Source organism: Rhea pennata, chromosome 2 (assembly GCF_028389875.1).
Source record: "Rhea pennata isolate bPtePen1 chromosome 2, bPtePen1.pri, whole genome shotgun sequence".
In the NCBI taxonomy this organism is placed as follows: domain Eukaryota; kingdom Metazoa; phylum Chordata; class Aves; order Rheiformes; family Rheidae; genus Rhea; species Rhea pennata.
In genome coordinates, this window is record NC_084664.1 from 138887642 (window position 1) to 138915610 (window position 27969).

A 27969-nucleotide genomic window follows, 5' to 3' on the forward strand; every position below is an offset into this window, starting at 1 on the left:
GTGATTGGCGGAGACGCCGTGTGTGGCGCTGGGAGAGAGGCTGCAGCGAAGCGAGCCGCGAGACAGGCACAGTCCGCGCCGGCCGCCCGCCCCGAGACACTCGCCGCGTCGCTCCCGCCGCGCACAGGTAACGGGGCCCGCGGCGCCGCGCGGCCCCGCCTCCCGGCCCCCGCGCCGGCTGCCGGCGCCGGGCCGCGGCCCCCCGCCCCCGGGCGCCGAGGGGGTCGGGGGGCAGCGCGCAGCCCCCCCCCCCCCGGCCTCGCCGGCGGCGGCAGGGCGGCTCCCGCCGGGGCTCCGCGGGGAGGGGGCGGCGGAGCGGAGCGGAGCGAGGCGGCCGCAGCGCCTCCCCCGCGGGGCCGCGGCCCGGCCGCTGCGGAGCGCGCAGGTGAGGCCGCGGCTGCCCCTCCCTGCCCGGCCTCGCCTGCGGCGGAAGGGGGGAGGGGAAGAGCCGCTGGGGGGGGGGAGGGGGCGGCAGGTGAGGGCCGCGGGGCGGTGTCCCGCCCTTGGCGCGGCGGGCGGGCGCGACCCCGCCGCCGCCGCCTGCCCGCGCGGGGAGGGGGCGCACCGCCTCCGCGGGGCGGGAGCGGGAGCGGGAGCCCGGCCCGCAGTGCGCGGGGCGCGGGCGGCTGCCGCTGGGTGTGGTCTCCCGCCGGGAGCGCTGCCCGGGCGCGGAAGAGCCGCAGCGGCCGCCCCTCCATCGGCCTCGCTTCCCTTCCCTCCGCCCTGCCCTTCTCCCCCCCCCCCCCCCCCCCCCGCCCCTTCCTCCTCCCCCCCTCTCTCCCCCCCGCAGTCTCGCCGGGGCGTGCGAGGCGCGCGGCGCTGGCCGCAGCCCCGCGGGCGGTAGCGGCGGCTCCCCCGGAGCGGGGGCCTCCTCCCCCGCCTCCGCCTCGTCCTCCTCCTCGCCGCCGGGGCGGCGGGGCCGGGCCAGCGGGCTTCCCCTCGGCCGCTCGCTGTCGGGGCGGGGACGCTGCATCCTCCTCCTCCGCCGCCCCCCGGCGCTGGGCGGAGGTGAGCGGGATTAACGCGCACTGAAGTGGGCTGGGCTCCGACGCCAGGCCGCCATGACAAAGGCGGCAGCGGGGCGCTCGGTGTCTCCGCGGCGGTCGGATGGGGCGGGGGCGGCGCTGGCCCCGAGCCGGGGGCCGCTGCCCGCCCCCTGCCCGCCGCGCTGCCCGCAGCACCATTTTAGGCTGTCATCCAGCGTGCCGAGCAACCGAGGGGCGTCCGCCAGCCCTCGCCATGCTTCAGAGCGGTCCTCTTCGTCCCTCGGAAACAACGGCGGCCTGACTGCCTGGAAAGGATGCAGCCGTACCCGTCTGCGGGCGTTGGGTAGCCTGGTGGCTTGATAAACTGGCATTCAGACAGACGTTCAAACCGCATTTGCCCTCGTTGCACTGGGCAGTGGTACATCTGTAGCCAAAACCTTTCTTTAAAATGGCTTCTTAACTCACTATTTATAGTGTGGTCAGGACTTAAGCGCATGTTAGCAAACACTGTGGAACAGCCACTGAGTTTCTGTGTGCCAGCGTAGGGGAAGCAACTACAAAAACTTTCTCCTTTCCGGTGTCTAGGATGTTAAACATGCTTCATTTATGCTTAAATAGGAGATACTGCAGTTACTGCTTGTGGTAACTGTTTGTAGAATGACCAAGGTTAAGCTGCTGAATTACTATGTGTGAGGTTGGTAGTTGGAATGTGTAGAAATAATAAAGCATATATGACCAAAATTAAGGTTTCATTATTAACATAGGAATCAAAGGATGATGTATTTTAAAGCACATTGTGGGGACCTGAAAGATGACCGAAAGAGTTGGGGGGTAGGATGACCAGAAAAAGATGTCAGTTATCTTGGTTTGGCAGAGCTTGGTGTAAAAAGTCCTAATGTGATACGGGCTATAAAATATCTCAGCCAGCTTATGCTATCTTAAGTGCTGATATTCAAGTAATACTTAAAAATATTTTTAAAAGTCCCCTTTTGTCTGAGAAAGCTTAGTTTCTCAGGCTGAGGAGCACTGCCTGGGTCTAGCCTGTTCTGTTTGGGGAAAGGAAGCTATCATTTTTGAAGGGTGTACTCCTTGAAACTCCTTGAATATTTGTGGAGTTCTGACTTTGTAACATCCACTGCAGGGTTTGATTTGCAGAGGCTAGTCTTTCTGCATGTAAATACAAGGTTCTGTTGAAGCACAGTGTTGTCTCATACTGTTTGACTAGCCTGTATTCTGTCTGTTTCTATGAAAAACTTAGTGTTGGCTATTTTTCTTGTCAATCTTGTTGTATTGATAATCAGATGCAGCTAATGCTGCATCTTGAATGTAGTCTTATGAGAACACTGGAATTGTGCATATGCTTGAGATAGGAATGATCTGCTTCAGTTAAATATTTACAAACATAAGCATCCAAATGTTAAAATAATTTTCCTTTAAAAGATAACAGCTGCTTAAAAGGAAACAGTGACTTGAAGTCTTCAGTCCATGTATATGAGCATTGAGTGTTTGTCTACTTTGCATTCTAGATTTTGATTGTATGTCTTATAGTTTTAAACTTCTTGGAAAATGGTTGCTATGCATATGCTCTGCAAAGACATTAAAATATCTTTGTCCTTGATATATGTCTGAATAATACCTCCCTATTTTTCCTCTTTAGAAAGATCAGCATGGATAAAAATGAGCTGGTGCAGAAGGCCAAACTGGCTGAGCAGGCTGAAAGATATGATGACATGGCAAGTTGCATGAAGTCTGTGACTGAGCAAGGAGCTGAGTTGTCCAACGAAGAGAGGAATCTTCTCTCTGTTGCTTATAAAAATGTTGTAGGAGCCCGTAGGTCATCTTGGAGGGTCGTCTCAAGTATTGAACAAAAGACGGAAGGCGCTGAGAAAAAACAGCAGATGGCTCGAGAATACAGAGAGAAAATTGAGACTGAGCTAAGAGACATCTGCAATGATGTGCTGGTGAGAAATAATGAAACTGTTGATCTGTTTTTACTTAGAGTTACAGCGTAAGTGGTGCTGTGCTAGGCCTCAGACTACTTCTGGTCTTTCAGTAAATGCGATCTCTTATGCCATTTCTGAAGGACAAGATTTTAAAAAATGTGTGACTTTCTTTCCCTAAATACATAAAATGCGTTTTTTAAGCATAGTTAGTGCTAATATATTTTAAAATATATTGAAACCTTATTGTATATAAAGGTAATAGTTACAAAAAATTTCATGCCTCAACAAGATATAGAACTGGTTTTGAGTCCCCACCCCCACACACCCTACCCCCTCTCCCAAAATGCCCTGTTTATGTCCTAGATTTCTAGAATTTCTAGAATTTTAATATGCTCTACTAGTTGTAAGAGGTAGCTCTTACTCTACGGAAACTGTGCCCCTCCCTGGGTAAGATGATGTAATGTTAGTTATGACTCAGCCATGCAGAAAATTGTCTGCAGGAAGAGGCAGTAGAAATGCTATGATGCCCTCTTCAACTTACAGTTTTTAGCAGCAAACTATAAAGGGGCCAGAGTAAGGCGTTTTCAGAGGCTTGTATTTATGTTAAAACATGCATGTATCTGGCAAATAACAGTGTATTTTCATTAGGAGACTGGCTTACAAAATCCAAACCTCTTCCAAAAGCTTATTCCAAATTGTCAGTTTTTTTCAGTTGCATATGTCAGTGTGCTTCAGTGAGCACATCGTTAATGGATGTCTAGTCCTGCCACTAGTGTGGTAGATATTATTGTCAGCAGTAGAACTTTGGGCTGCAAAAACCTAAACTGCAAACTCTACTGCTGTGTTGTCCTGCGTGTAACAAGGGATCGAGTAATACCTGGAGGTCATAGAACAACGTATGATACGTGGAAAGTGTCAAGTAGTTGAGTATGTGGTTGAAGCCATGATGTCAAACTAAAATTAAGATCAGTGACTAGTAGAAGCTTGGCTTGCTGAGTAACATAATGAAATGAAATGGGTGGTGATCACTTACAGAAGACTGGTTCTCCAAGGGTGTGCGAGAGTCAGCATAAGTAGCCTCAAGTCTTGGCTTCCAGTTTAGGCTGGCTTCCATGGTTATTGTAACACACCCAGTTTTGTATGTTTTGTTATTTTGTGTAAGGATAACTTACAAGCTTCCACTCTGAAAGTGGAAATACTATGTAGAGGAAAGAACTGATTTAATAATTCTTAGGTTTTTAAGTGGTGGCTCAGCTATTTAGGCTGTGGAAATAGGAATGTAAGCCTAAAATTCTTTTTTTTTTTTTTTTTTTTTTTTTAATCAATGGAAAGTCTTATGACTGGGGAAGATACTTTCAGTTCACTGTGATCTGACATTCTTTGTAAAACAAAATTTGGGTTTAAGAAATAATTTTAATTAAGCCTTTGATTTTAGAAACCCTTTTTAACAGAACTGAACAAAGTGTTTACAACTAAATTCTATTCCTGATGATGGAAAGCAGACTGAGACAAAACTACCTTGCTGTTACTGTGTGTGATTAAAAACAAAAATGAAAACAACAGAAAATAGTTTCAAGTCTGTTGTATTGGGGTTTGTAATACAAAATGGGCTTGTATTTCTCTATACTGTGTTTAATGAGGAAGTATATAAATTATTCAAATTTATTGTTCTTTTACATGTTGTTACTTTTAGGCAGCTAATATCTCACTCATTTTTAGTGTTACCAGTCCAGTTTTTCTTAATGATTACCATCCAGCTGAAACAATGCCTTAGGCAGTGATTGATAATAAAACCGCTTTTTTAGACTTGGGTTTTAAAAAAACTCAAAACGTTTCTATTTCTTTTTGTATTCAAGAGGGAGGATTTAAAAATGCTTTCAAATGGCATGCCCCAATTTGACTTCAATAATTACATTGGAGGAAAAAAAAAAAAAAAAAGCTATATTTGAAAACATATTCCTGTTCCTTGGCTGGAATGTCCTTTTCACATGCATTTTTTTTTTATTCACCTAGAAACTTGAATAACCATATTGCTTTACTTGAAATCTACTTCCCTTTACCAGAGAAAAAGAATTGCAATAACATATTTAGTTGTTTCCTATGAACAGGAATCTGGACAATGCTACATGCAAAGGTAGAACTTCTTTTTTGTCAGTAAATTTGATGTAATTTTTGTACAGTATAGTCTAGTCTATAACTATTAACAGAAATGAAAAATGTTGCCAAATCTTGATTAGTATGAAGTATGTCAGTAACGGGATCTGAAGTGTTGACAAACATTTAAACTTCTAGTTGAGAGCCTTGTCAGCCTCGGTACCAAAGCAACTTGTATACTTTGATATCTTTTATTAGGAGTGTGAATCTGTTTGAGCTGTTGTTGTGCCTTCAGATGCCTGCAAGGCTCTTAAGTAATATTTAGTACCCTGGAGTGTTACCTCACAGCTGAGTGTGGAAGTGACTGGTGTCCTAACTTCTGTGTTGAAGGGAGGAAACCGGTTAAGAGAATGTGTTTGTGAGTAGCGGAATGTTGCCAAAGCTGGCTCCTCTGCAGCTTCTCACTCTTTTCCCTGAGATCTTGAAATCAAATCACTAGTGTTTAGGAAGAAACAGTCCTTGTCATCCAGTGGATACCAGGTGTACTAAACTGTTTCTGGGTTCTTCCACTAATTTAAGGGGTGAATGAGAGCAGTTGCTGATCATCTTCTTTCTTGCTTTGTAACTGTCAAGGACTTCATGATTGGAGAGGTCTTTGAATAGCCAACGTCTCGTATTTCCTACTGCTTGCATATTAGAAGTTTTCAGGAGCTCTAAACTAGTAGTTTAGTTAACTGCTAGTTTAGTAGTTTAGTTAACTACTAGTAGCTTTCAGGCAATCTCTGACACAGGTTAAATACAAACTAAACATTTAAAATATGACTAGTGACCTTCAGTTTACTATGAACATAATTCTAGATAGTTGCACTGTATTCTGTAGTTCAGCACATGCAGCCATGGTCCCTTGGATTTCCTTTAAAATGTACCATATTTGATTTTTTTTTCCCATGTTCTTCTCCATGCCAAATCTTCTGGGTGATATGTCTTCTTGTTCTAAGCTTCCCATCAAGGTCATAGCATAACTTAAGTAAATCTCTTTGTTTGCAGTGCCCAAGCACTATTTTTTCCCCATTCTGAGTCTGTGATCTTCAGTTGTAACCCTTAACGTGTAGAGTGCTTCCTGAAACCTTGGCTGTAGTTAGCGTTTTAGAGTTACTGCTGCATATAGGTGCTACACAGCATTTTTCTCACTCTCTCCCTGTCAAAGCTCAAGCATCATGGTGCTGTTCAGGACCCTCTCAATAAGATTAACTGTTTGCTTTCTTTGCCAGGTTGTTACTTCCTCCTAACTTTGTGCTCAAAAAAAGCATAAAATAGTGCTCCTTGTGTACTTAAACTACTTAAATTACTTTGCACTTGTTATGGAAAGTGCAAAGAAGTGGCAATTGTTGTGAAAAGAAAGTTAAATCTTGGTGACTTTAGGTTTGCAATTCTCTTGTGCATATTGTTTTGGGAGAACTTGGGGTAAAGTTCAGTAACTTGTTATGGGGCTGCAGCTCTCTGGGGGAAGAAGAAAACATAATTCCATTCAAAATGCTTTCAAATGGCTGCTTGTTCTTAAAAAACATACTGCAAGTTTATGCTTATTGTCTTCACATTCTCAAATTATATTGGGACTGTTTTCTAGTTGCCTGCAAACACCTGGTAGGTTACCAGGTTAATAACTATTAAGCCTGTTTCTGTGCCAGCTCGTAATGACAGGATTAGGAAATTTAGTTCTCCCTCTTACAGTAAGCCATGTGCCAATTATCACTCTTGCAGACAGACATATACATGTGTATTTATTTCTTGCTTTTAAAGCCAATCATTATTTGCTCCATCAAAACGTCCTCTTGCCGGTAGTAGTCACGAACAAGTGAGTAGATTATGAGCTCCAGTAACTCGTTCCATACCTTGTTGAACTATTTCCGTAGCATAAATATTAACACAAATAAAGCAATGCTCTGATTTAAAATAGCTATGTTTAATTCACAGAATCACAGTTTTAGTTCTGTGGCTCCCTAAGAATTTCTTAATTTCCTAATTTTTTTGTCTGCAGTTTGTTTTTTGCCTTTGAGATTTATGTCTTTTATTTGATGATTTTGAAATACATGGGAGTTTGTGGAAACTCCCATCTGTAGGACGTGGCTCTTCCAAAAGAGGATGGTTAACATTTTGAAACTTAAGAGTTTGTTGTCCAACATCTTTGTTATGAGCATTTCAGTCCCTAATTTTTAAGCTGCTTAAATCAAATAATGTAATTTGGAAGGGGGGTCATTTAGTTCAACTCTGCTCAAAGCAGGTCCAGTGAGGTCAGGTTGCTCTGTGCCTTTACCAATCAAATTTTGAATATCTTGAAGGATGGGGATTCTACAACCTCTCTGGACAGCCTGTTCTAATATTTGTCTAGCCTTATAGTAAAAGAAGAAAAAATCCTTAGATGTGATCAGAACTTCCTGTGTTCCAACTTTGCTGCTGCTTCTTGTCCTTTCACTGTAGATCTCCAAGGAGAGTCTGGTTCAGTCTTTACTACATAGCTGTGGGCAGCAATAAGATCTCTATTTAATCTCCTCCAGGCTCAACAAACTAAGCTCTCGGCCCCTCCGTTTACATCTTGTACTCTAGCCCCACAGTCACACTGGTGGCTTCCACCAGACTCATTTTAGTACATTTATGTCTGTTTTGTACTGAACCTGGATAGAAGTCTCCAGATCTCATACCATGTTTTGTTAGCCTTCATATAAAAGATGGTAGTGGGCTAGTGACATACATGAAAACATGTCAAGTACCTCTGATTCGCAGGTACTTCTGTGAATGTACCTCTATATATTTCAGGAAATCCTGGCTATATTTTGCTCTAACATCTCATGATGGTTGTAGTTTAAGCTTTTGATAGCTCAGGTCTAGATTTCTCAATTAGGCTTTAGCTGGTATAACTTCTCAAATATATTGAAGGTAGGAGGCTGAGGCAGTTTCCTTAAACCCTTGTGATTTAACTCTTATAATCCTTTAATCACTTCCCTTGTTGTAACTACACCCCTTTGCAGTTTATCTTGCTGCAGTGCTTAAACTAATTTCCTGCATTTACTAACAAATGTAGTGTACTGAAAATGTTGAAAAGCTGTTAAATCATAGAGAATTAAAACACTATTAATGGATCAGTTCAAATATGAGGTGGCCTATTAGATATCAGTAATGGAGAATTGATGTGTTGGTTTTCATTTATTCTACATTATTAATTTAATTCTTTGTAAGTGCATGAAACTTCAGCTCATGCTTGAAAGCATTTTAGATTCCAGCATATATGATAAATAATTTGCTGTTAGTGAGACTTCATGAACAAAAGTGAGCCAGTAGTTATTAATCTTAGCAAGAAATTAGTCCATAATGTTGATAGGTTTTTTTTAATGTACCCATTTATCACAGTGTTGGCTAAAGTGCTGCACAAACACAAACAGGAACATTTAAATGGAGTTGTTTGTGATACTTCTCATAGCTGCGCATACTTATGCACATGCGCACACACCCTCTATATTTGTTGGAAGTAGAACAGATCTTTATTATAACCAGTTGTCTGCTGTCATAATTTCAGTTGACAGTAATGCTTCAGAGTTGGCTTTGAAAAATAAGGACCATGGGTAGTGCATATACTGATCAGAATCGTTTGAGTAACAACTTGTTTTATTTGAAAGCAGCCTCTGATGTTCAAAAACGTTACAAGCTTGCCAGTGAGACTGTTTTAAGCAGCAAAATAAGTTCATCAGTTTAGTCTCCTAACTATGACAGATATTCTTCTTGTTCCTTGCTATTGAAGAAGAAAGAGATTCATGCTTGTTTGCATAATTTTTTGGAGCTGTTAGGTGTGTTTATTTCATTGGTTACTCAGCAGGGTACTGGTAGAAACACTGCTGTGGTAAGATACCTGCTTTTACTGTGCCTGTGAGCAGTGGAGGTATGAAATGTGGAACACAAGCAGTTAGTGTATTATCTCTTTACATCTGTGATAACAGATGCTAAGTTATCTCTGGTTTTATCTGTAAATCTCTATCTTGTTACCATGCACTTGACAGAATTGCACATTTCTGAAGCAGATTCTCAGACTCTTGCCTGGTTTTTGCTATAGGCAGACAAAGCGGCTCCTGGCTGTGAACATGAAAAGGTGATGATCTGTTCAGAGCATAGCTGACTACAATTTTGAAAGTGTGAAAAACGTTGTACTATTAAAGTTAATCCTTTGCTTCTAGCAAACAGCTGATACAGCGAGGAGAGAAATACGGTAATTGGAAGAACATTCTTAAGTGTGATAGTTTCTTAAACTTTTTTTATTTCTATTGAAAGTCAGCTCTTGCATAGTTGCTTATATTTCTTGTAATCTGATAGCAGCACTGCCTGCCTTTATGACAGGCAGTGATAAGAGATATGCTTCTGTTGAGATGCACTTTAAATTCTATTAAAAAAAACTTACTTATCAACTCAGTGTGGATCAAATGAGGTGCATTTTTTTCCTAGATGTTATTGACCTTTTGAATATGAATTATATATCTAACAAAATATTTTAACAACAGGAATCTGAGTTCTTCAGTCTCTGATTGGATTCTCATAGTGCAGAGTAGGCTTACATTGCTAAATTGGCATTTTTCAGCAGGCTTCAGATCTTTTCAGAGTTCAGATTGCTAAGGATGATGTTTCCAACCTTTGTTTCTCATTGAGTAGAAAAAGTGCTGCAGCATGTTTATAGGGGGTTTTAATATTATTTCTTCAGAAACCAGAACTACAGAACCTTAAGATAACTAGAAAGTCTTCTGATTTAGAATACAGCCACAATAAGCTTATCTAAAATTCCATCCACTTGAGTAAGTTTCTATTTTATATTGTCACAAACTTCTCATGGGTGTTCTGTTTCTTAACAGAATAATGATCTGTGGCATTTGTCACAAATCTACAATGATCTGTTATATTCAAGAAATACCCTATGAGGTGATGCTAACAAAATAGATGAGTGTTGCACGTGAGCTTTGTTTCTCAGTGAAGTGGAGGTTGTTTTGTTTATTAATCCTTGTAATGCAGAACAGAAGAGATACTAAAAAAATAATTAGGATTAAATGGCTTATTGGCTGCTGTCTTCTGTATGAGTTTTCTCAAGAAATATTTTTTCCTGTGCATCAGAACTTGATTTCTTTGCTGTCAAGTGTTGTTTAACATACTTTTGAAAACCTATAATAATTGACGTGAGTAGCTTGAAAAGTCTTTTGAATGATTTCCAAGAGTATATCCTGATATGGGGGGAAAAAAAAAGTTTCACTTCTCTAAATACTAATTGGAAAGCAGAGTGGGAGAAGGACCCAGCTAGTGAAGGGCATGATGGTGCAGACCAGGGCTCTTTTGTCTTTCCTTGAGGAGGGGAACAGTTAGAGAGGATAATGTCTGAGGGCAGCTACATATATGCCTGTAAAAGTAGGCAATGGGAGATACTTCTTCCCATTGCATCAGTTCCCGTCCTTTTCTTTTTATGAAGGCAATAGTATGTCCATAAGTTCATTAGTTTTTCTTTTTTGTCTTCATATGCATATTAGTGCACATGCACTTGTCATAGATTTAGTTCTCTCCCCCAGCGTATGTATGAACATGAATGTTTTTTTTCCTGCATGTCCTACTTTTCTCCCATGTTTTTCTCCTGTCCACATGGGACGCTGCTTTTGTTTCCCCCCTACTTTAAAAGAAAAAAAGTAATTACGGTTTATTCATTGTATTTTTTATATAAGCTAAAATTTCATGCCATTCTTTGTCTGTAACATAAGATTCCCTTTTCTCAGTTAGTCCTCTAGTTCTCTTTTCAGTCATCCCCTACTACTTACTCAGATCTCATTTCCTCCATTTTTCTACTAGAGCTTTACCAGTTCAGCAGGCTTGTGGATTGCAGTGCATCAAGTGTGCTCTTTCTAGCTCTTATAAATCCTAAGTGTCCCTATGCACATCAGGCCTTCCACTGTTGCATGAACTGTGCAGTTAGTGTCCTTCCTCCCTGTCCCTTGAAAGTCTACTCTTCTTTTTTTTTCAAAATATTGAACTGCTTCCCTGCCCAGGCTGGTGATTCTTACCTCGTCTTTTCCAGCCAGCCTTTTCTCCTTGTCTTTTTCAGACTGCTGCTGCTGCCTACTTGTGTGGGCAGCCAGTTTGATGGGAAGAAAGAATAACAGGTACTGAGAACAGACAACAGGTGATTCTCTGGGCTTGTCTCCTGCCTCAGCAGCTGTTTTACTAGAGAGATCACTGATGCCACAGCAGCCACTAGTATTTCACAAATTTTGTGTGCTTCTGTGTTGGCAAGGAAATAAGTGGGTAGGAATCTTTAGCTAGTTTTAAACAAGAGACTTTACTTTTGGTGAGAGTAGAAGGCAGAAACACTCCTTTTTCCTCAAGATGGTTGTATGTCTCTGCAGTTGCAGAGCCCCAGTATTGAGGTAAAACTAGTAATCAACTGCATCATAATATGCCTGTTCCAAGAAGCTTGAGTTTGGAGAAGAGACTATCTAAAAATATTTCCCTTAAAAATAAAAATATTTATCATTTTCTTAAATAGTTGAGGTAGACTGTGAAAAGAGTGTTTCTGTTGGCAACAAATGATTTAGTTAAACCCCTTACTGTGTATGCAAATCTGTGCAGTGTAGCTAATCACATGTATCGTTTTATAGTCTATTTAACTCTTCTAACTGCACTGCTGAGGCAGAAAGACACACACATGGAAAATCAAACACCAGCTTTTTGTAGGAATGATAGGTCTCTTGAACTTGTTCAGCACAGATGGCCTGCTTTGAATGACTTAGATGTCACTAAAATAGAAGTCAGTAAAGGAACAGTTTAAAAGAGGTGTGCTACAGTTACCATGCTTGTTGGTTAGTTCCATTTGAAACTTAAGTATATGTAGTTCTTCCTGCATTGTGTGTCACAAGATTAAGATCTTGATCTGGATCAAGATTTTGAATGTCCACCTAAATACCTGATACTTTACATCTGTAGGCTTTTTTTTTTTAATAATGATGCTCAGCTGTGCTATTTGATGGAAAACTAAGTAGACACGGGAGGAAATAAAAAAAGATTTTCTTTTTCTTTCAAAAAAATTTTTTGTGCCTCCTATTATGGATGAACAATTGTTCCTCTAAGAGAATTGGAATAAAAGGGGTAGCTTGGTACTATGCTGGGTTGCAATTGCTAAGTATGTCCTGATGTATCTGAAAAGCTGTATCTTAAGATTTGATGGACTTTCACTGGCTATAGTGTTTCATCTCTTGTTCTACCATAATGCTTCAGATAGATGTCCTTGTTCTTAATATCTGTCATGTCTGTCTTACTCATTTTTCCCTCCTCTCTCGTCCTTCACTTACCTTCTTCTTTTGTAGAGTAAAAAGAATTTAGGGACATGGATGGTATAAAAGCACAATAGGGGCTTTTGATTATGAATTGGTATTGAAATTATTCATATGATCTGAAATTATCTGACAGTCTTCTGAACAGGAATGCAAACTTTAGTACTACTGTTTTTATAAAGTAAAATCCAATAAGCAAAAATGATACCTTTTTTCATAATGAAATTGTGAAACAAGTTCAATACAAAAATAGCACTTCTTTGCAAAGGTGGTCAAGTACCCACAACTTCTTTGCCCTAGTGTATTGTGGATATTAAAAGTTTGTTGATTTAAGGGGAATCTGGACAAGCAGGTGGAATGTGAATGAGAAGTCTGAAGTTTACCAAATTCACGGAAAACACTTCTGATCCAAGAAGTCTGTAAATGTCAAATGATGGAAGCTGTAGGAGGCATGATATTTTGTTCGTGTGTTTTTTTCTTCTAATAGCATCCTCTTTTGGGTGTTGTTGCAGGTGGGATAGTAGACAGAATAGACCTGTCAGCCAGTGCAGTCACTCCTGTGTTCTTGTGATGTCTTGAAGGAATATAATAGAGCACTTCTTGCATCCTGAAAATATTAGGCCATTCTCAGTTAATGTGGAATGTCAAAGAAATAGGTTTACAGGCTGAATTTAAAAAAGTATTCTTTCATGTCTTCTACCTCCTTGTGCTGTGTAACATAGATGAATGACAAGTGAAGTAAAATTCAGCAAAAATTCCCATGTAGCTTATCTTCAAAACTAGAAATAATGTCATAATTGTATATCAGATGTTTTTCAATGTTGTCTGAAAGTAAAAGGCCTGTCCTATTACCTCTGAGCAGAACTGATATTGTTTAAATTAGGTGATGCTTATTAATATACTCTTTTGGATTCTTGCTGTTCTTAAGTTTTGTTTGTATTTTTTGTGCAGGAGTAAAACCTTTCTCTTCAATATTTCTGAAGTTTTTATTCAACTCTTAAAGAGTTATTTTTGATATTTAAAAAGATGTTCATTGTTCTAAATACTTTAACTAGTATTACCTGCTCATTTACAGCTATGTGTTTCTAGAAACAGATGATTGTATTTGTTGTGACCTGCTTGTTGAGAGGAGACTGTCTAAATTGAGCTGTTGATGCAATCCTCCAGTGCATTAGTAATTATCTAAATTTTCCAGGCAGTAATATGTGCTGACACTGAGCCTTTAATCAGAGTAAATATGCATAGGACTAAATGGAACTGGGCAAAATGAAGCATTAATTTTAATGTGCTGGTGTAAATTTGGTGCAAGCCTCTTGCCAAAGTTGTATGCAAATGCTTTTATAGGAAGGGTAGCATTAGGCCTCAAGTGTCAGGAAAAGACTATTCAAGTCTTTATGGGTTGGCTTCCTGTCTTCAACTGAAGTTCTGACCACAACCTGACAAACTGAAGTATGTATAACTTGCAAAAAGAAACAGGATTTTTTAATAGTTTTTTTTTTCACTGAATTTTACATTCCTTTCACTCTCCAAACTGAAACTGCTTTATCTTGAAGACTTTATCTTGTAAAACTGTAAGAAAAAGTCTGTTTCACCAAAATAAGACTGTGTAGTGCTTGCAGAACAGCTCAAAATGCATTGTGCTTATACTTAGTGTTGCCAGCTGTTGACTGTGTACTCCTTTGGCCTTTGAACAGTGAGAGAACAGGTCTAAAAGTAAGGACAAAGGGAATATTCTCCTGATCAGTACTTAATGTAAGCCAGGATTGAAGTTCACTGGTGGAATAATAAGTTTGTGCTGATGCAGTCTCTGTTGAGACAAAGACCATTTCTCTAGTGCCGATTTTCTGGGGGTGGGGGAATGTACCAAATTCATGACATTGCTTATGTATGGTATGTGTGAACATAACTAACTAGCATCTCTTGAGTTTGAGTGTGCTGTTTCTCCCAGTCTGGAGTATAAGAAAGCTGTTAACTTAGAATAATCACAGTTGCAGATGTGAAGTGTTAATATCTGATCTTTTAGTAGCTAGCATATTAATAAAAGTTGATATTCAAGTTTAATGCATGTGCAGTTTAAAAAAGAAGGTGGGGAGAGGGGCTAAAAAATAACTCTCCAGTGAAAATCTTTCTGGAAAGGTTGAATATGAATTTATGATGAAAGAAGAACTTGTATAATCTGTACAGGTTTTGGTTGAAAAGTGCAGTAAAAAGCTGCTACTTTTCAATGTACTTGAGTGCAATGCTTTGGTTTGTTTCATGGTAATTGGAAAAAAAATGCCATCAAGTAAATTAGAAGCTCTGAAAATTACAGCTAAGGAGTTGGTAGGAGAAGGGGAGTGTTTGGGGGTTTCTGTTTCATTTGTTTTTAGCTGTTTCTACCAGATTCAAGCACTGTAGCTGCCCTTGAAGTTACAGTCAGTGCATATTAATATATGTCAGACATGGATGGGGATTTGGCTTGATAGCAGGAATGTCATGAATGAGCATGAGAGCTTGCTTATATACCATGTAGCTCTTGCTGAATAGCTTTCCTTCTGTTGTCAGGATGTTGTCTGTATTGCAGTGATGTTCTCCACCTGAAAGACTTTGTAATTATGGATTAGTTTATTGATCTAGTATTAGACTAGTTGTTAGCAGCCACCCATGTGGTGGTTAGTTCTAGACTTGTAAAAACTGTCACATCAACTGCTAAGAAAGGGAGAAGGTGGATGTATATGGGTTGTATTGTTGAAATAGTTCTTACTATCTATGGGTGCTTTCATAGAATCAGTAAGGTTGGAAGGGACCTCTGGAGATCATCTAGTCCAACCTCCCTGCTCAGCAGGGTCACCTACAGCATGTTAGACAGGGTTGCATCCAGGCGGGCCTTGAAGATCTCCAGAGAAGGAGACTCCACAACCTCTCTGGGCAGCCTGTGCCAGTGCTCCGTCACTATCACAGGGCAGAAATTCCCCCTCACGGTCAGACGGAACTTCCTGTGCTTCAATTTCTGCCCATTGCCTCTTGTCCTGTCACACGGGGCAACTGAAAAGAGTTTGTCCCCATCCCCTTGACACCTTCTGTACAGGTACTTGTACACATTGATCAGATCCCCCCCTCAGTCTTCTCTTCCTCAGGCTGAAGAGGCCCAGCTCTCGCAGCCATTCTTCCTAGGGCAGATGCTCCAACCCTCTGATCATCTTCATAGCCCTATGCTGGACTCTCTCCAGCAGCTCCATGTCTCTCTCATCCTGGGGAGCCCGGGATTGGACACAGCACTCCAGATGAGGCCTCCCCAGGGCTGAGCAGAGGGGCAGGATCACCTTCGTTGACCTGCTGGCAACAGTCTTCCTAATGCACCCCAGGAGACCATTGGCCTTCTTGGCCACAAGGGCACATTGCTGCCTCATGCTCAACTTCTCATCCACCAGCACAACCACTTCTCTGCAGAGCTGCTCTCCAGAAGGTCAGCCCCCAGCTTGTACTGGGGCCTAGGGTTATTTTTCCCTAGGTGCAGGACTCTGCACTTGCCCTTGTTGAACCTCAGGAGGTTCCTCTCTGCCCAGCTCTCCAGCCTGTCCAGGTCTCTCTGAATGGCAGCACAGCCCTCTGGTGTGTCAGCCCCTCCTCCCAGCTTGGTGTCATCAGCAAACTTGCTGAGGAGGCACTCTGTCCCCTCATCCAGGTCACTGATGAAGAAGTTGAACAGGATGGGATCCAGTACTGAGCCTTGGGGGACGCCACTAGCCACAGGCCTCCAACTGGACTCCACGCTACTGATGATGACCCTCTGAGCTCTGCCTTTCAGCCAGTTCTCAATCCACCTCACTGTGCACTCATCTAACATCTTCGTCTAACATCTAACCTCTAATGTTTTTGTTTTAGGTAAATAGAACACACATCATTAGTTTTAAAAATACTTTGTAGAATATGTGGAAAAAGTGCATCCCCCAGAGAAGCTTTATAGTTACTTATTTAAAAAAAAAGACACTACTCTCCAGTGTTCTTCAGAAGGGAATGGGATTTAACCCTCAACCAGAATATTGTATGGCTTGTGCCTTTTCCAGTTTTATGTTGTCCTTTGTAGTTAGAATCTGAAAGGTCAGTCATTTTAATGGTTTCAGAACTGTATGACTTTCTGTAGCCACGCTACCTACATACAGATTGCTGCTTTCACAAGAAGTCTCTAAGACAAATTTGTATCCTCTGCATCTAACTAAGCTAATGTCTAAGGAATGTTTGTAACTTCATATTGGTAAGGAAAAGTGAATCCAGAAATAAAAAGACCAGTGCTGACAGAAGAACTGACTATATACAGTAGTAGATGCTATTAGATAAAAGATAGAGGAAGATCTCCTTTCAGTTATTTTATATGGTAGCTTTTAGATTTTAGTTTGCTTTCAGGTTTTATTGTTGTTATTGTTCTTAATGCTTAGGGACCTGTAGCATTTGTCCGCAGAATTTCTCCCAAAAGTGTGTGGCCTACCAATCCTGTGGGATGTTCAGATAGAATAGACTTCTTTCCTTCAGACACATGAGTAAACTGCCAGTGCAGTCTAGGACTCCAGCTGTCAGAGGATTTTTCCATAGGCTATATTTGACTTGGGTTAGAAACCCTCCCTCCCCAATACAGAGCTTACATACTGTCCAAGTTGCTACTGCCCTACTAGAATCTATCTAATTATGAATATTTTTATTGTTATTAGACATTCTTAAATGATACCTGCTGTTGCAGATCACCCATTCAGTCTGCTGTTTGTAGGCAACTCTACCTCAGTTGTGATTTAAGTGAAGTTAAGATCTGAATGTTTGGTTGGTGCTGCGCTAGTGAATAAAGCTGTACTTTTCAGTCCAACAGCTTTCTGTACAGATAATAATTTGTGTTTCTGAAGTCATTGAAAATTTTTTGGTCTGATCAATTAACAGGAAGCTACAGAGAAGGGGCTACTCCTCCTGGTGCTAGAAGGTTAGGTGCAGACCAACACACCTGACTTAATTGCACTCCTGCAGGGAAAAACTAATGAGCAGCCTTTATTCTTGGTAGTTGGGAACCTTCAGTTGTCATTGAAGTTTTTTGGCACTGATGAAAAACATCATAGCTGTGAATCTTGATGTTCTCTATTGGTGAGAACAGAGCGTATATGTAGTTAAGGAGAACTGAAGCATGTGATCCGTGTACCTTACCGGCTCCAGCTTTGTTCCAGCAGCACTGAGTCCTTCTCCTCGCATAGCATATGCCCTTGCAAAAGGGTGCCCTGCACATGAGGCACTCAGCCACCCATTTGACTGACTCCGTAAAATATGTCTGCTGCTGATTTGCTTGTGCTATGTCTTTCCTAAAGGATTCTCTCTGCACTCATTCAGACAGGAAGCACAGAAGCATAGTGTTCTAGGTGTCTTCTTGCATAAATATAAAATGAAGCTGTGTGGCAATCTCCATAGTACTGAAAATATATGTTAAAGGTGACTGAATAAATATCTTCCATTGTGTTAAAACTAATTAAAGAAAATCCTTTAATAGTTTTAATCTCACTGGAGCATTGGCATAGTAAAACCTTGTCTGACTTTTTTCTGTCAGCCCAACCTTGTCCTATCTGTTGAGAGAACATATAGAGAGAACTGCCATAATAGACCACTTCATTTTGACAGATTTTGCACAAGCCTGAGTCATCTAGGCTAAATATTCATAACTTATGTAAATGAATTAGCCTTAAATTATTTACTCTTCTTGCTCCTTCTGTCAATTACAGACATGATTTTCTCTAAGTTTATGTAGGTTGTCTTGTTTACCAGAGCTGGTGCAAAGGTCACAAACTACCGTATTCAGATTATGCCAATCCCAAGAGTACATCATGTAAAGTAATTCAGCTAATATGCAGGTCACTATCTAGTACAAAATTACTGTAAAGCGGTCATAATTCTATGGTTTTGAACTCTCTTTGCTCGTCTGTTCCTGTAAAGCAGAACTGAAATGTCAATCATGTAATTCAATTTTTTCGTAAAAAGATGTCAATAAAATTTTCAGCTTTTTCAATCTAATGTTTGCTACATAGCCTTAGCAAAGTATATATAATAGCTTCTGTTTTCACTTTGAGTATTCAAGAACACTTCTGCACATTTTTTGTCATTTCAATAAATGGTTTTTCTTTTAAAATCTGACTTTAAACAGTCTCTATCAAGAAGTTTGACAAGCTTGCACTTAAATGGGCTAAATGCGTTAGTGACGTCTTTTTCCTTTTTCATCATAATAGAATTCTTGCTAAATTACATGACTGCGTCACTTGGGAACTTGCTATATTAATTTAATAAGCGATTTGAAAAATCTAGAAAAAGCTGATCTTAACTGGCAGCCCACAGGCAGGATTTGGTGGGGTGTCTCTAGGCAACCACCTTTGCTTTTGAAAAGATAGGAAACACCTATTTGGGCAGCGCATGAAGTCAAATAGCTGATCTTATTCAGTATTATATAGCTGTAAACTGTCCAGAGAGGCAAGAATCCAGATTCACCTTGCAGCTCCTTGCCTTTGGTGATGCCAGTATGGGGCTTCAGCTAATAAGCTTCATTAGCCTAGTTCCCATTTCCTGTGTACCTAATATACTGGGATCTCAGATTTGGGAACTAATATTTTAAGTTGTCTTATTTTTTTGTGGATGCAGACTTTATTCTGTTGTATACCTTCTGCACAGACTCTTCAGATTTGCTTATTTTTGTCAGAGTACCACATGGCAGAAACCCTTCCTTTGGTGCCTCAGTACTCATCAGCTGAATTAATACAGGTTTCCTTCCCATCTTCCCCATGGAATCACAGCATGGAACATTCCTGCTTATACCTAAAACTGTGATCCAGAACAAATTCTCCTTAGGTGGATGTGCTGTGTAGGATATTTAGGAAAAAAAAAAAAAAGGCGGGGGGGACAGAAAAAAATAAAGCTTTCTTTACTTTGAAATAGGTTGAATCGGAAGTTCAGTTATAATATAACAAACTGTAAAAGTGAGTTTGTTCAAAACACTATGTTCTTTGTTTCCATTTTAGTCTCTGTTGGAAAAGTTCTTGATCCCTAATGCTTCGCAAGCAGAAAGTAAAGTTTTCTATTTGAAAATGAAAGGAGACTACTACCGTTATTTGGCTGAGGTTGCTGCTGGAGATGACAAGAAAGGTATTGTATGTCAGCTTGTTGCTAAGATTTGTCAAATCAGATTGCTTTCAGTGGAACAGTGACACTTCTTGAATTTTGGAATTCTTCTGTTTGGATGTAAATTTCTTTAGTAATGAGCTTTCCTTTTTTCTACAGAAAAATCATAGGTTGATAACTTTCAAATTATTTACAAAAATTTCCAAGTACCCTGAAGTTTGAAGCGGAGAACAGATGTTTAGTCACATAATTCTGAAATCAACTCTGATGCATGCATGCATCTGCCTTAACACTGGAAGTACAGGTTTACGCATCTTTTCCCTGGCTGAGTATCATTTTTACCTCTTTATAGGGGCTGGAGTCTGTAGCTTTTTTGAAGTTTTATTTCTTACCAGTTCTGCTGCGTTTCTACTACATACAAAACAATCTGCCTAGATTCATTGAGCAAGGAGACCAGAATCCACCTGGAGAAGAAGATTAGTACCTTACTCCTAGGAAATTTGTCTTCCGTATCTGTCTGATTTAATCTCCAAATGTTCTTTGTTGCCTAATGTTATCTTAAGTCTTCATGTAAGTTGCTTGTCCTAACCATAGGTAAGTTAGCTTCACCTGAATTTCAGTAGAAAAGTTGAAATAAGGTACTTAAATATTTATGAATCAGTGATATGGACTATTCTTAAATGTGTATTAGGTGGCTTAACTATGCTGAGTCTTTTTTTTTTTTTTCCTTTAACCTATGTTACATTTAGACATAGGTTGTTGTGAATGGTGCTGAACTGTTTCTTGGGGCCAGCTTTAAACTGGGAGCAGTGTAGTAACTTTAGCACAGAGCCCAGTCTAATAAACTCTGCCAGCCCTGACCTGCTTTTTTGCAGGCACAGAGTAGATAGCCTGCAGAAATATGGGATACTTGGGAATGTGCAGACAGCATCTCTGAATGTATGAACTTGAGCCCCCCCCGTCCCCCTGGATTATTGGAGAGCTACTGAGCTGCACAGCTAATGCTCAGTGTAATTTTGCTCTGTCATAGAGCTTGTAGATTCCATGTACTGCTATATGAGTGTGTGGCGCCCAGTGGTTTAATTTTGTTTTCAAGTCCTCCTAGTAGTGTGAGATATAAAGATATCTATATGGCTTCACAGAAATCAGGTTGAGTTTGGTGAAGTCAGTATGTAGCTAAAATGTCCTGTTGAACCTGGAATAATTTCCAGAGGCTAGAGGGACAGACATGTCTGCTTTTACTTGGTGGCACATCCAGTTATACCCATGTTACCTAGGGAAGCCCAGTTCCTCATTACGCTGGATAAGTGTGTTGAAAGAAGTTACTAAGACTTAGGAGAATAGGCTTGATTTGACTTCTGACTGCTTACTTCATGCAAATTGATCCATTCTTGCTGACTGCAGAATTGCACATGTAATCAGTACTTTAGAACTGTTACTGTAAAAAGACTAATTTTCCTTTTGGTAATCCCTAATTCACAAATCTGGAAGGTATGATACTTAGAGTCTCAAAGTTTAGTTTTCTGTCTGAGACTAAGCTGCAGGCTCTAAAAAATAGACTGTACAGTTATTATTTAAACTAGTTCTAAAATCAATTTTTATTCAACCCAGTCTCTTGGCTAAGCACCTTTTCTGCAGGTTTTTTTCTTTTCAAGTGAGGAAAAACGTTTTTGAAAACCTGTTTAGATTGTTGCTATGGCTCCTAAACTTAAAATTTCTTGCAAGTGTTTAATCTTAAAGGTTTTTCCTGCATGTTATATGTGACGGCTAACCATGTAGTAGAGCACTTGATAATTGTGGCTTAGGAGATAGTAGCCCGTTAGTCGGACAGCATTCTATCAGCCTTTTCCAATAGATACCAGCAGCAGGGTGAAGCTCCCAACTCTAGGGTCTGAATTTTTATCTTCATAAAACAGATTCTTTATTGTATCAAATGGGTTTCTTGTCTATTGTGGAGTAACTCCCTACTGCTATTTTAGCCTGGAACTTTAGAATTATAGTGTTCTGAAAAGTTTAAGGTTAAAAATATTGCAAATTGTTTATATTGGATGATTTCAGAATAAATGCATCAAATTTTGCATCAAATGTGCTAAATTCCCTCTATTAGTGCTCAAAGGGTAACTGTATTTTCTCAAGGGGGAAAATGCTCAAATTTTTTAAATTTGTTCTAGGGAAAAAAAGGATTAAGAATCAAATGCTAAGAGCTTCATTCCTTGAAGCTGCATATTTTTCAAGCTGCTCATTTTAGCATTCATAAATGGCAGCGTTTTCTAAGGCATTTACATTAGCATTATGGAAGAGCAGAACACATACTGGAAGCTGATTTTAGGAGTAGTAGTAAAACAAACCGTTACTCAACGGTAACATATCAATTTCTGACAACTTTTAAGGCTGATCTTTTTTCAAGCGCTCCGTTATTACAATGATGAGCGGTGTGAAGCCTGTAAGAAAATGAATTCAGATATCAAAGCAAGATTTGAAGTGAGTTTGTAAACTGCTCATAAGACAGAACAGGAATAGTGAAGAGAAAACGAAGTGCTGAGCACTCGTCCAGTAAGTGAGTATCCTCATCTTTATGCTGAAGAGGACAATATGATGCTATAATTTCCGTGCATGTTTAAGGGAGAACAAATAGCAGTTGCATCGGCATCCTAAATATTGGTATTCAGGTATTTTTTTAGACTTTGAGTGCTTCCTACTTAACTATTGATGTATTTTTGAGTTCTTAGGCTAAAGATTTATTTTTCCAGTGTTTTCAAATGCATACAATTGGCACTCTTGCAGCAGTGATGCTGGATGCATTTTCAGTCTGATCCAGAAATGTTGCAATTGAAATCCTCCTGCATCTGAATTGAATGACTTCCTCCCTCCCTCCCTCCCTCCCTCCCTTTTTCTCAGATGCTGTTAACAGTCTTTGAGAGTGCAGGAACAACGGTCCCTTTGTTTTCAATATCTAGCACTTTCCTACCTGCTGCAGCCATCAGGGTAATAGTCTAACTTTTGAGTTGTATTGGGCTATGATCTCTACCTTGTGCAAGCATAATATGCTCCTAAGTTCAAGTGTATTCAGTGAGAATGGAATCTGTTGTGCTCTTAGATCTTTGTAGATGGGTTTTTTTCTGCCAAATATTTTTAACTTATGTAACTGAACAGATTGAGAACCTCAAAAGATGAATTTCTGACAAAAAGATACTGAACAAAAAGTATTAATTTTTGGCTCTTACTTGAAAGCGTACTATATAGTGTACTAGAACTTTTGAGTTAGGTAAAAACATTTTCCGTAGCTGCAGAGGAAATGGAACTATGTTGGAAGCTTTTAAAAAGTGTGTATTTAATTAAAATTGAGGGATGCTACATATTGCTTTTACCAAGCTTTTTGAATGCAAATTCATAAATGACAGCTACTGGAAGGATCAGACGTTTAACAGACAAAGATCATTGGTGTTTTATGTGGTTAAAATGCGGATCTCAAATGCTTTGTGATTTTTAAAGATGTTGAAATTGATACCTGTGTGTAGCTAAAACTTGGATTTTTTACATTCTCATTTAAATGGTGTTTTTTATCTTAAGTATTACAAAAGTGTTGAGAACACTTGATTATAAATACAGATAATCATGGGCTAGCAGGGAGACATTCGAACCTATGATTTGATCAATTGAGAAACTCCTTTTTTAGCCATTTAAAATTTTAATTTAGTAAAATCTTAATAAAACAGTGACACATTGAGTAATATGCTCATTCATAAGCATTCACTCTTGACATACTTCTGTCACACCAACATGAACACAGTCCCAATTGTATGTCTGAATACAATATCTGAATTACTTGTGGTTTTGTGTGTGTGTGTGTGTTCTTTGCCCTAAAGGGATAGTGGAGCAATCACAACAGGCGTATCAAGAAGCTTTTGAAATCAGTAAAAAGGAGATGCAGCCAACACATCCTATCAGATTAGGTCTGGCTCTAAACTTCTCCGTGTTTTATTATGAGATTCTCAACTCCCCGGAGAAAGCCTGTTCTCTTGCAAAAACGGTAAGTCTCGGGGCCGGGGGGGGGGGGGGGGGGAATCCCAGTTAAATCATTTGCATAACCTTTAGATGCATGGCCAATAATGTTGTTTGTTTCTTAACTCTAGGCTTTTGATGAAGCAATTGCTGAGCTTGATACATTAAGTGAAGAGTCATACAAAGACAGCACACTAATAATGCAGTTACTGAGAGACAACTTGACAGTGAGTATCATTAAACTCTATGTATTGTTGATAGCAGGACTGGTCCTTATGGAACAGACAGTTGTTTTGTTCACTGTTAGCTTTTGAGCTGCCTGTCATTTACTTACAGATGAGTTTACAATACACTATATTTCTGAGCTGCAACTTTTTTCACACCTAACCTTTTTCCTTTAAAGGCCAATTAATATTAAATATTTTTCTGATAGTAGCCAAATCCCCCAATTATTCAGTAATTCTTTTTTTTATTCAAAGAATTTGGCCTGTTTAGAAACAGTAAGTGAAATAGTTTGAACTGTGACCAGCAAAGGTATTCTCTTTTAATATAACAGCAGTTGAGAATACAGTCACATTTGCCTTTTAAAGTTGTTCTGTCAAATTTCACATAGCTTGGTCTATTTGACTGTACATGCAAGGAGTGGACCTACATGAAGACTGCATACAAATCTAGCAAGTCTTTTTGGGGACCTGTTAAGTTGTTTGGATTTTTTTCTTTAATTTTGGTAAAAACTGAAATTGGAATCAATGTTAGCTAGCATATTTCCAGGGCAGTTGCACAACAGCTGTCTTCCTTTTCACTTGGCCTCATAGCTGTTCTCAGCCTAAGTGAAGGCTCAAGATTGTGCCACTTTATCAGTTTAACCAAAAATTGAATCCTTTGTGGGGTTTTACTTTAACCTACTTTGAACTTTAAAACTGCAAAGAAAAACATCTAAAGCAAATGAAGTAGTAAATGCAAGCAAACTGATCATAGTCACATAATTAGTGGTATAGTTCAGTCCCTAGTCTTCTGGGGGACGAAAAAGTATAAGCAAGAATTGTAAAACAAGCAGCATCTCTTTGGTCTGCAACTGCACTACTATGTTCACTTGTTCTATCTGAGGTCAGAGCTCTACAGAACATCTGCACTACTTTTAAGAGAAACAGAGGTAAGATTGTACAGTTGCATAAGATCATTCAGCATGGTAAACCTCAAATACAGTTAGTAGGCTACCCTGATAGAAATTGCCATATTTTCTGCTCTTGCTTCCAATGCTTTATTTGCCTATTTTTTTGAAATCTTTTCTACTAGAATGGCAACTTAATGCTACTGAAAAAGCTACTTGTGATAGTTCAAGCTATTGCTTACAAAACAATTGGAAGATGAAGTTCTCGACCTCTGTAATGGAGACGTGGGATAAGCTTTCATGCTGTCAGTGGCTGTGTATACTGACCCCTTGAGTGAGAGTGCTCAAGAGCTGACCTCTAAATGAGAGAGGTATTGAAATAAATGGAGAGTAGAAGTTGACTTTACTCTCTAGCTTCCCAGTGAAAATAATGTGAAGTTTGTTGTAGCAGCTGGAAAGCAAATTGCTCCATACAAGGGCAAAAGCCAGTGTGAGCTGTCATAGTATATGAATGACTCTATCTGGCCTGGTAGTTAAAATGAGCTTTCCTTTATAAAGGAGAAATCATAGATAGTTGCAAGATTGTTTCTTGAACAGATGGATACATTTTGCCTTCAGTGTTTCCTGTGAGCTCTGTCAGTCTTGCTCTTACATTGATTGCTGGTTTTCTACAAGTTCTTGAGGTAAAAAGTAACTTTTGATGTATGTGCAACTGACCAAAACTGCAAGGAGTATCATAAATTGAAAAAGGTCTTTTGCTACAGTTATGCAAGACTATTACAATCTTTTTGAGGTGAGCATTTTGGCAATGATGCTGTGTGTTGATCAGGTCTGTGCAGTGGTAGTTTGCTCAGATGGTGATTTTTCTTACATTCTTTATAAATTTTGTATAGCTCATGAGGAATGTCTGATCATTCTCAGTAGGGATTGAGGGCAGTTATATGTTCAGAGATAATATTTAATAGATGAAGTAAAAATTTATTTCACCAGGATTGCTAAATATGTCTCCTTTTGTCCATCTGTGTTGAGAAAATACTTTTTTTTTCCTTGTGTTTGTGTTTATCCCCATTTCTCTTCCCCTAAAGGATTTTTCTCTAGCAAATTCTTTGAACTGTGCTCTGGGAATCCTCCTTTTAGATCAATAAGACTTTTTTTTTTTTTTTTTTTTTTTTGAATATACTGAATAAAAGTATGTGCACATCTGCAGATATTCTAGAAGTGAGAATTTAGGACTAGAGCATTTTCTGTTGTCTTTCTACCAGTTTCTTTCAGAAAATAAACTGTTCCTATAATATTCCTTATAAATGCATGCAATAGCACTAACATTCAGAATAAAGGATTTGAACTCAGTGCAGATGCTAGAAACAAGTGGTGTAAGCTGTAGATAGACAAAGAATTAAAGTTCTTCTTGACTTTTGCTACCTATGGCCATACAGCTTGAAGTATTCGGTTGGGACTGCTGTCTCTGCAGAAGGAGAGCGCTATTACAAAACATTCTGGACTGGTAGTATTACAGTAGTTTGGAAGCAGCCAGTGTTGAAACTTACTTCACAAAAAAATTCTTTTGCTATGTTTGCTACCCTGCAAGTGATGCTTAGTTGTGCTTCATCTTGATATATGGCTTTATAATGTGAAGTTAGGGAGCCAAAAGTTGGATTTTTTGCATACCCTGTTTTTAGGCTGACTTACACCCCATTCCAGGTTTGGAATTGCTGTGTATTCATTTTCTCCTGAAACAACTTATGAATCCATTGATTGATCTCAAATTTAGCTGAGGGATAGAGATTTTAGTGAAATGCTTGGGGAGCAATGGTGAGGAAACAGAACCTGTTAGTGTCTCTTCTGAAGAACAGCAAGCATTCACTCTAATGTTGGATGAAAGACCTTTTACTGAAGATTTTCCTTCAGAAAGATGCATAAAACTTGCAGTCGAAGAGAAGGTGCAAATCCACAGGAAATCAAGTATTGTTAGTTCCTAATTCTCTTGCATCTTTTTTGCAAGTCTGATTCTTGCATGCTCCTGATCATAATTTAGTAAGCCTTGTGGATATTAGATTCTGGCTTTGACTGTTCATGAGCTTCGTCATTAAATGCAATGTGAAGTTAGGTCACCTAGGACTGGTTTTTTATTTTATGTTGTGTAGGAGTTAAAGCCATTTACTTTTTCCTGCTTGCCTGCAAAGAAAAATATGAGTGGTCATGTTTTTTTCATGATACTTAGTAAGTTTTTTCATAAAGTTACTAGAAAGCCTATTCCTTAAATGATAATGAATTATTAATTATAAGTTATAATATTAATATCTAAATATTGTACTCTGTTTTCTGTCCTGAACAGTTGTGGACGTCGGATACCCAAGGAGATGAAGCTGAAGCAGGAGAAGGAGGGGAGAATTAACCAGCCTTCCAATTTCCATCTGCCTCATTCTGAAATTTACACAGTAGACCATTTGTCATCCATGCTGTCCCACAAATAGTTTTTGTTTACGATTTGACAGGTTTATGTTACTTCTATTTGAATTTCTATATTTCCCATGTGGTTTTGTTTAATATTAGGGGAATAGAGCCAGTTAACATTTGGGGAATTTATCTGTTTTCATCTGAGGTGGCCAATATAGGGTTGTGACGTTTTTATACGAGTTTTAAATGTTTGACATAGTACTTCTGGTACATTGTGGTTTCCCACAAGGCCAGTGTTAAACAGCTTTCTATGTCAGGCAAAGAAGACTGCTTGCATATTGGTCTGTCATGGTGGAAAAAGGGATAATCAGTTGCAGCCACAGGTGTAGTTAACATGAGTACTCAAGCAGGAGCGCATATGGCTGTGAATAAACTGGTGTCCCATAGATATTGCATGTCAAGCAAACATGTGAAATCTGTGGAATATACAATCAAGTGTACATCTTTGATTGCAGCTGAAGTGTTCCTTAAGACAGTTTGATAACCCAGTCAACTTTCTCTAGAGAAGGACAGAAACGGTTCACATTCCATTATTTGTAAAGTTACCTGCTGTTGCTTTCATTATTTTTGCTACACATTTTATTTGTATTTAAATGGTTTAAGCAACCTAAGAACAAATGTACAAGATGCAGTAAAAATGAATTGCTTGATATCCATAATGACACTGTATATCGAGCACAGCAGTAAAACAAAAACCCATGTATTTAACTTTTTTAGGTTTTTTGCTTTTGTGATTTTTTTTTTTTTTTTGATACTTGCCTAACATGCATGTGCTGTAAAAATAGTTAACAGGGAAATAACTTGAGATGATGGCTAGCTTTGTTTAATGTCTTATGAAATTTTCATGAACAATCCAAGCATAACTGTTCAGAACATGTGTATTAAGTTGATGTAAGTGGAATAAAAGTTTTATGAATGGA

General features: G+C 39.6%; 1 protein-coding gene across 1 annotated transcript; it reads left to right on the forward strand.

Annotated features, from left to right (window-relative positions):
- Position 1: 1 nt before the first annotated feature.
- On the forward strand, positions 2–27969 carry YWHAZ (tyrosine 3-monooxygenase/tryptophan 5-monooxygenase activation protein zeta). The gene is made up of 6 exons (XM_062570458.1): positions 2–127; positions 2644–2947; positions 19380–19503; positions 23346–23509; positions 23613–23708; positions 26928–27969. The coding sequence occupies exons 2-6, from the start codon at positions 2654–2656 to the stop codon at positions 26985–26987; spliced, it is 738 nt and encodes a 245-aa protein (XP_062426442.1). The 5' UTR covers positions 2–127; positions 2644–2653; the 3' UTR covers positions 26988–27969.

Bases quoted from the DNA above. Each gene is read 5' to 3' on its own strand.
- YWHAZ (XM_062570458.1), top strand. From the start codon at position 2,654: ATGGATAAAAATGAGCTGGTGCAGAAGGCCAAACTGGCTGAGCAGGCT. The intron at 19,504-23,345 runs GTATTGTATGTC...TTTGCCCTAAAG, and splicing joins TGCTGGAGATGACAAGAAAG to GGATAGTGGAGCAATCACAA. The intron at 23,709-26,927 runs GTGAGTATCATT...TGTCCTGAACAG, and splicing joins TACTGAGAGACAACTTGACA to TTGTGGACGTCGGATACCCA.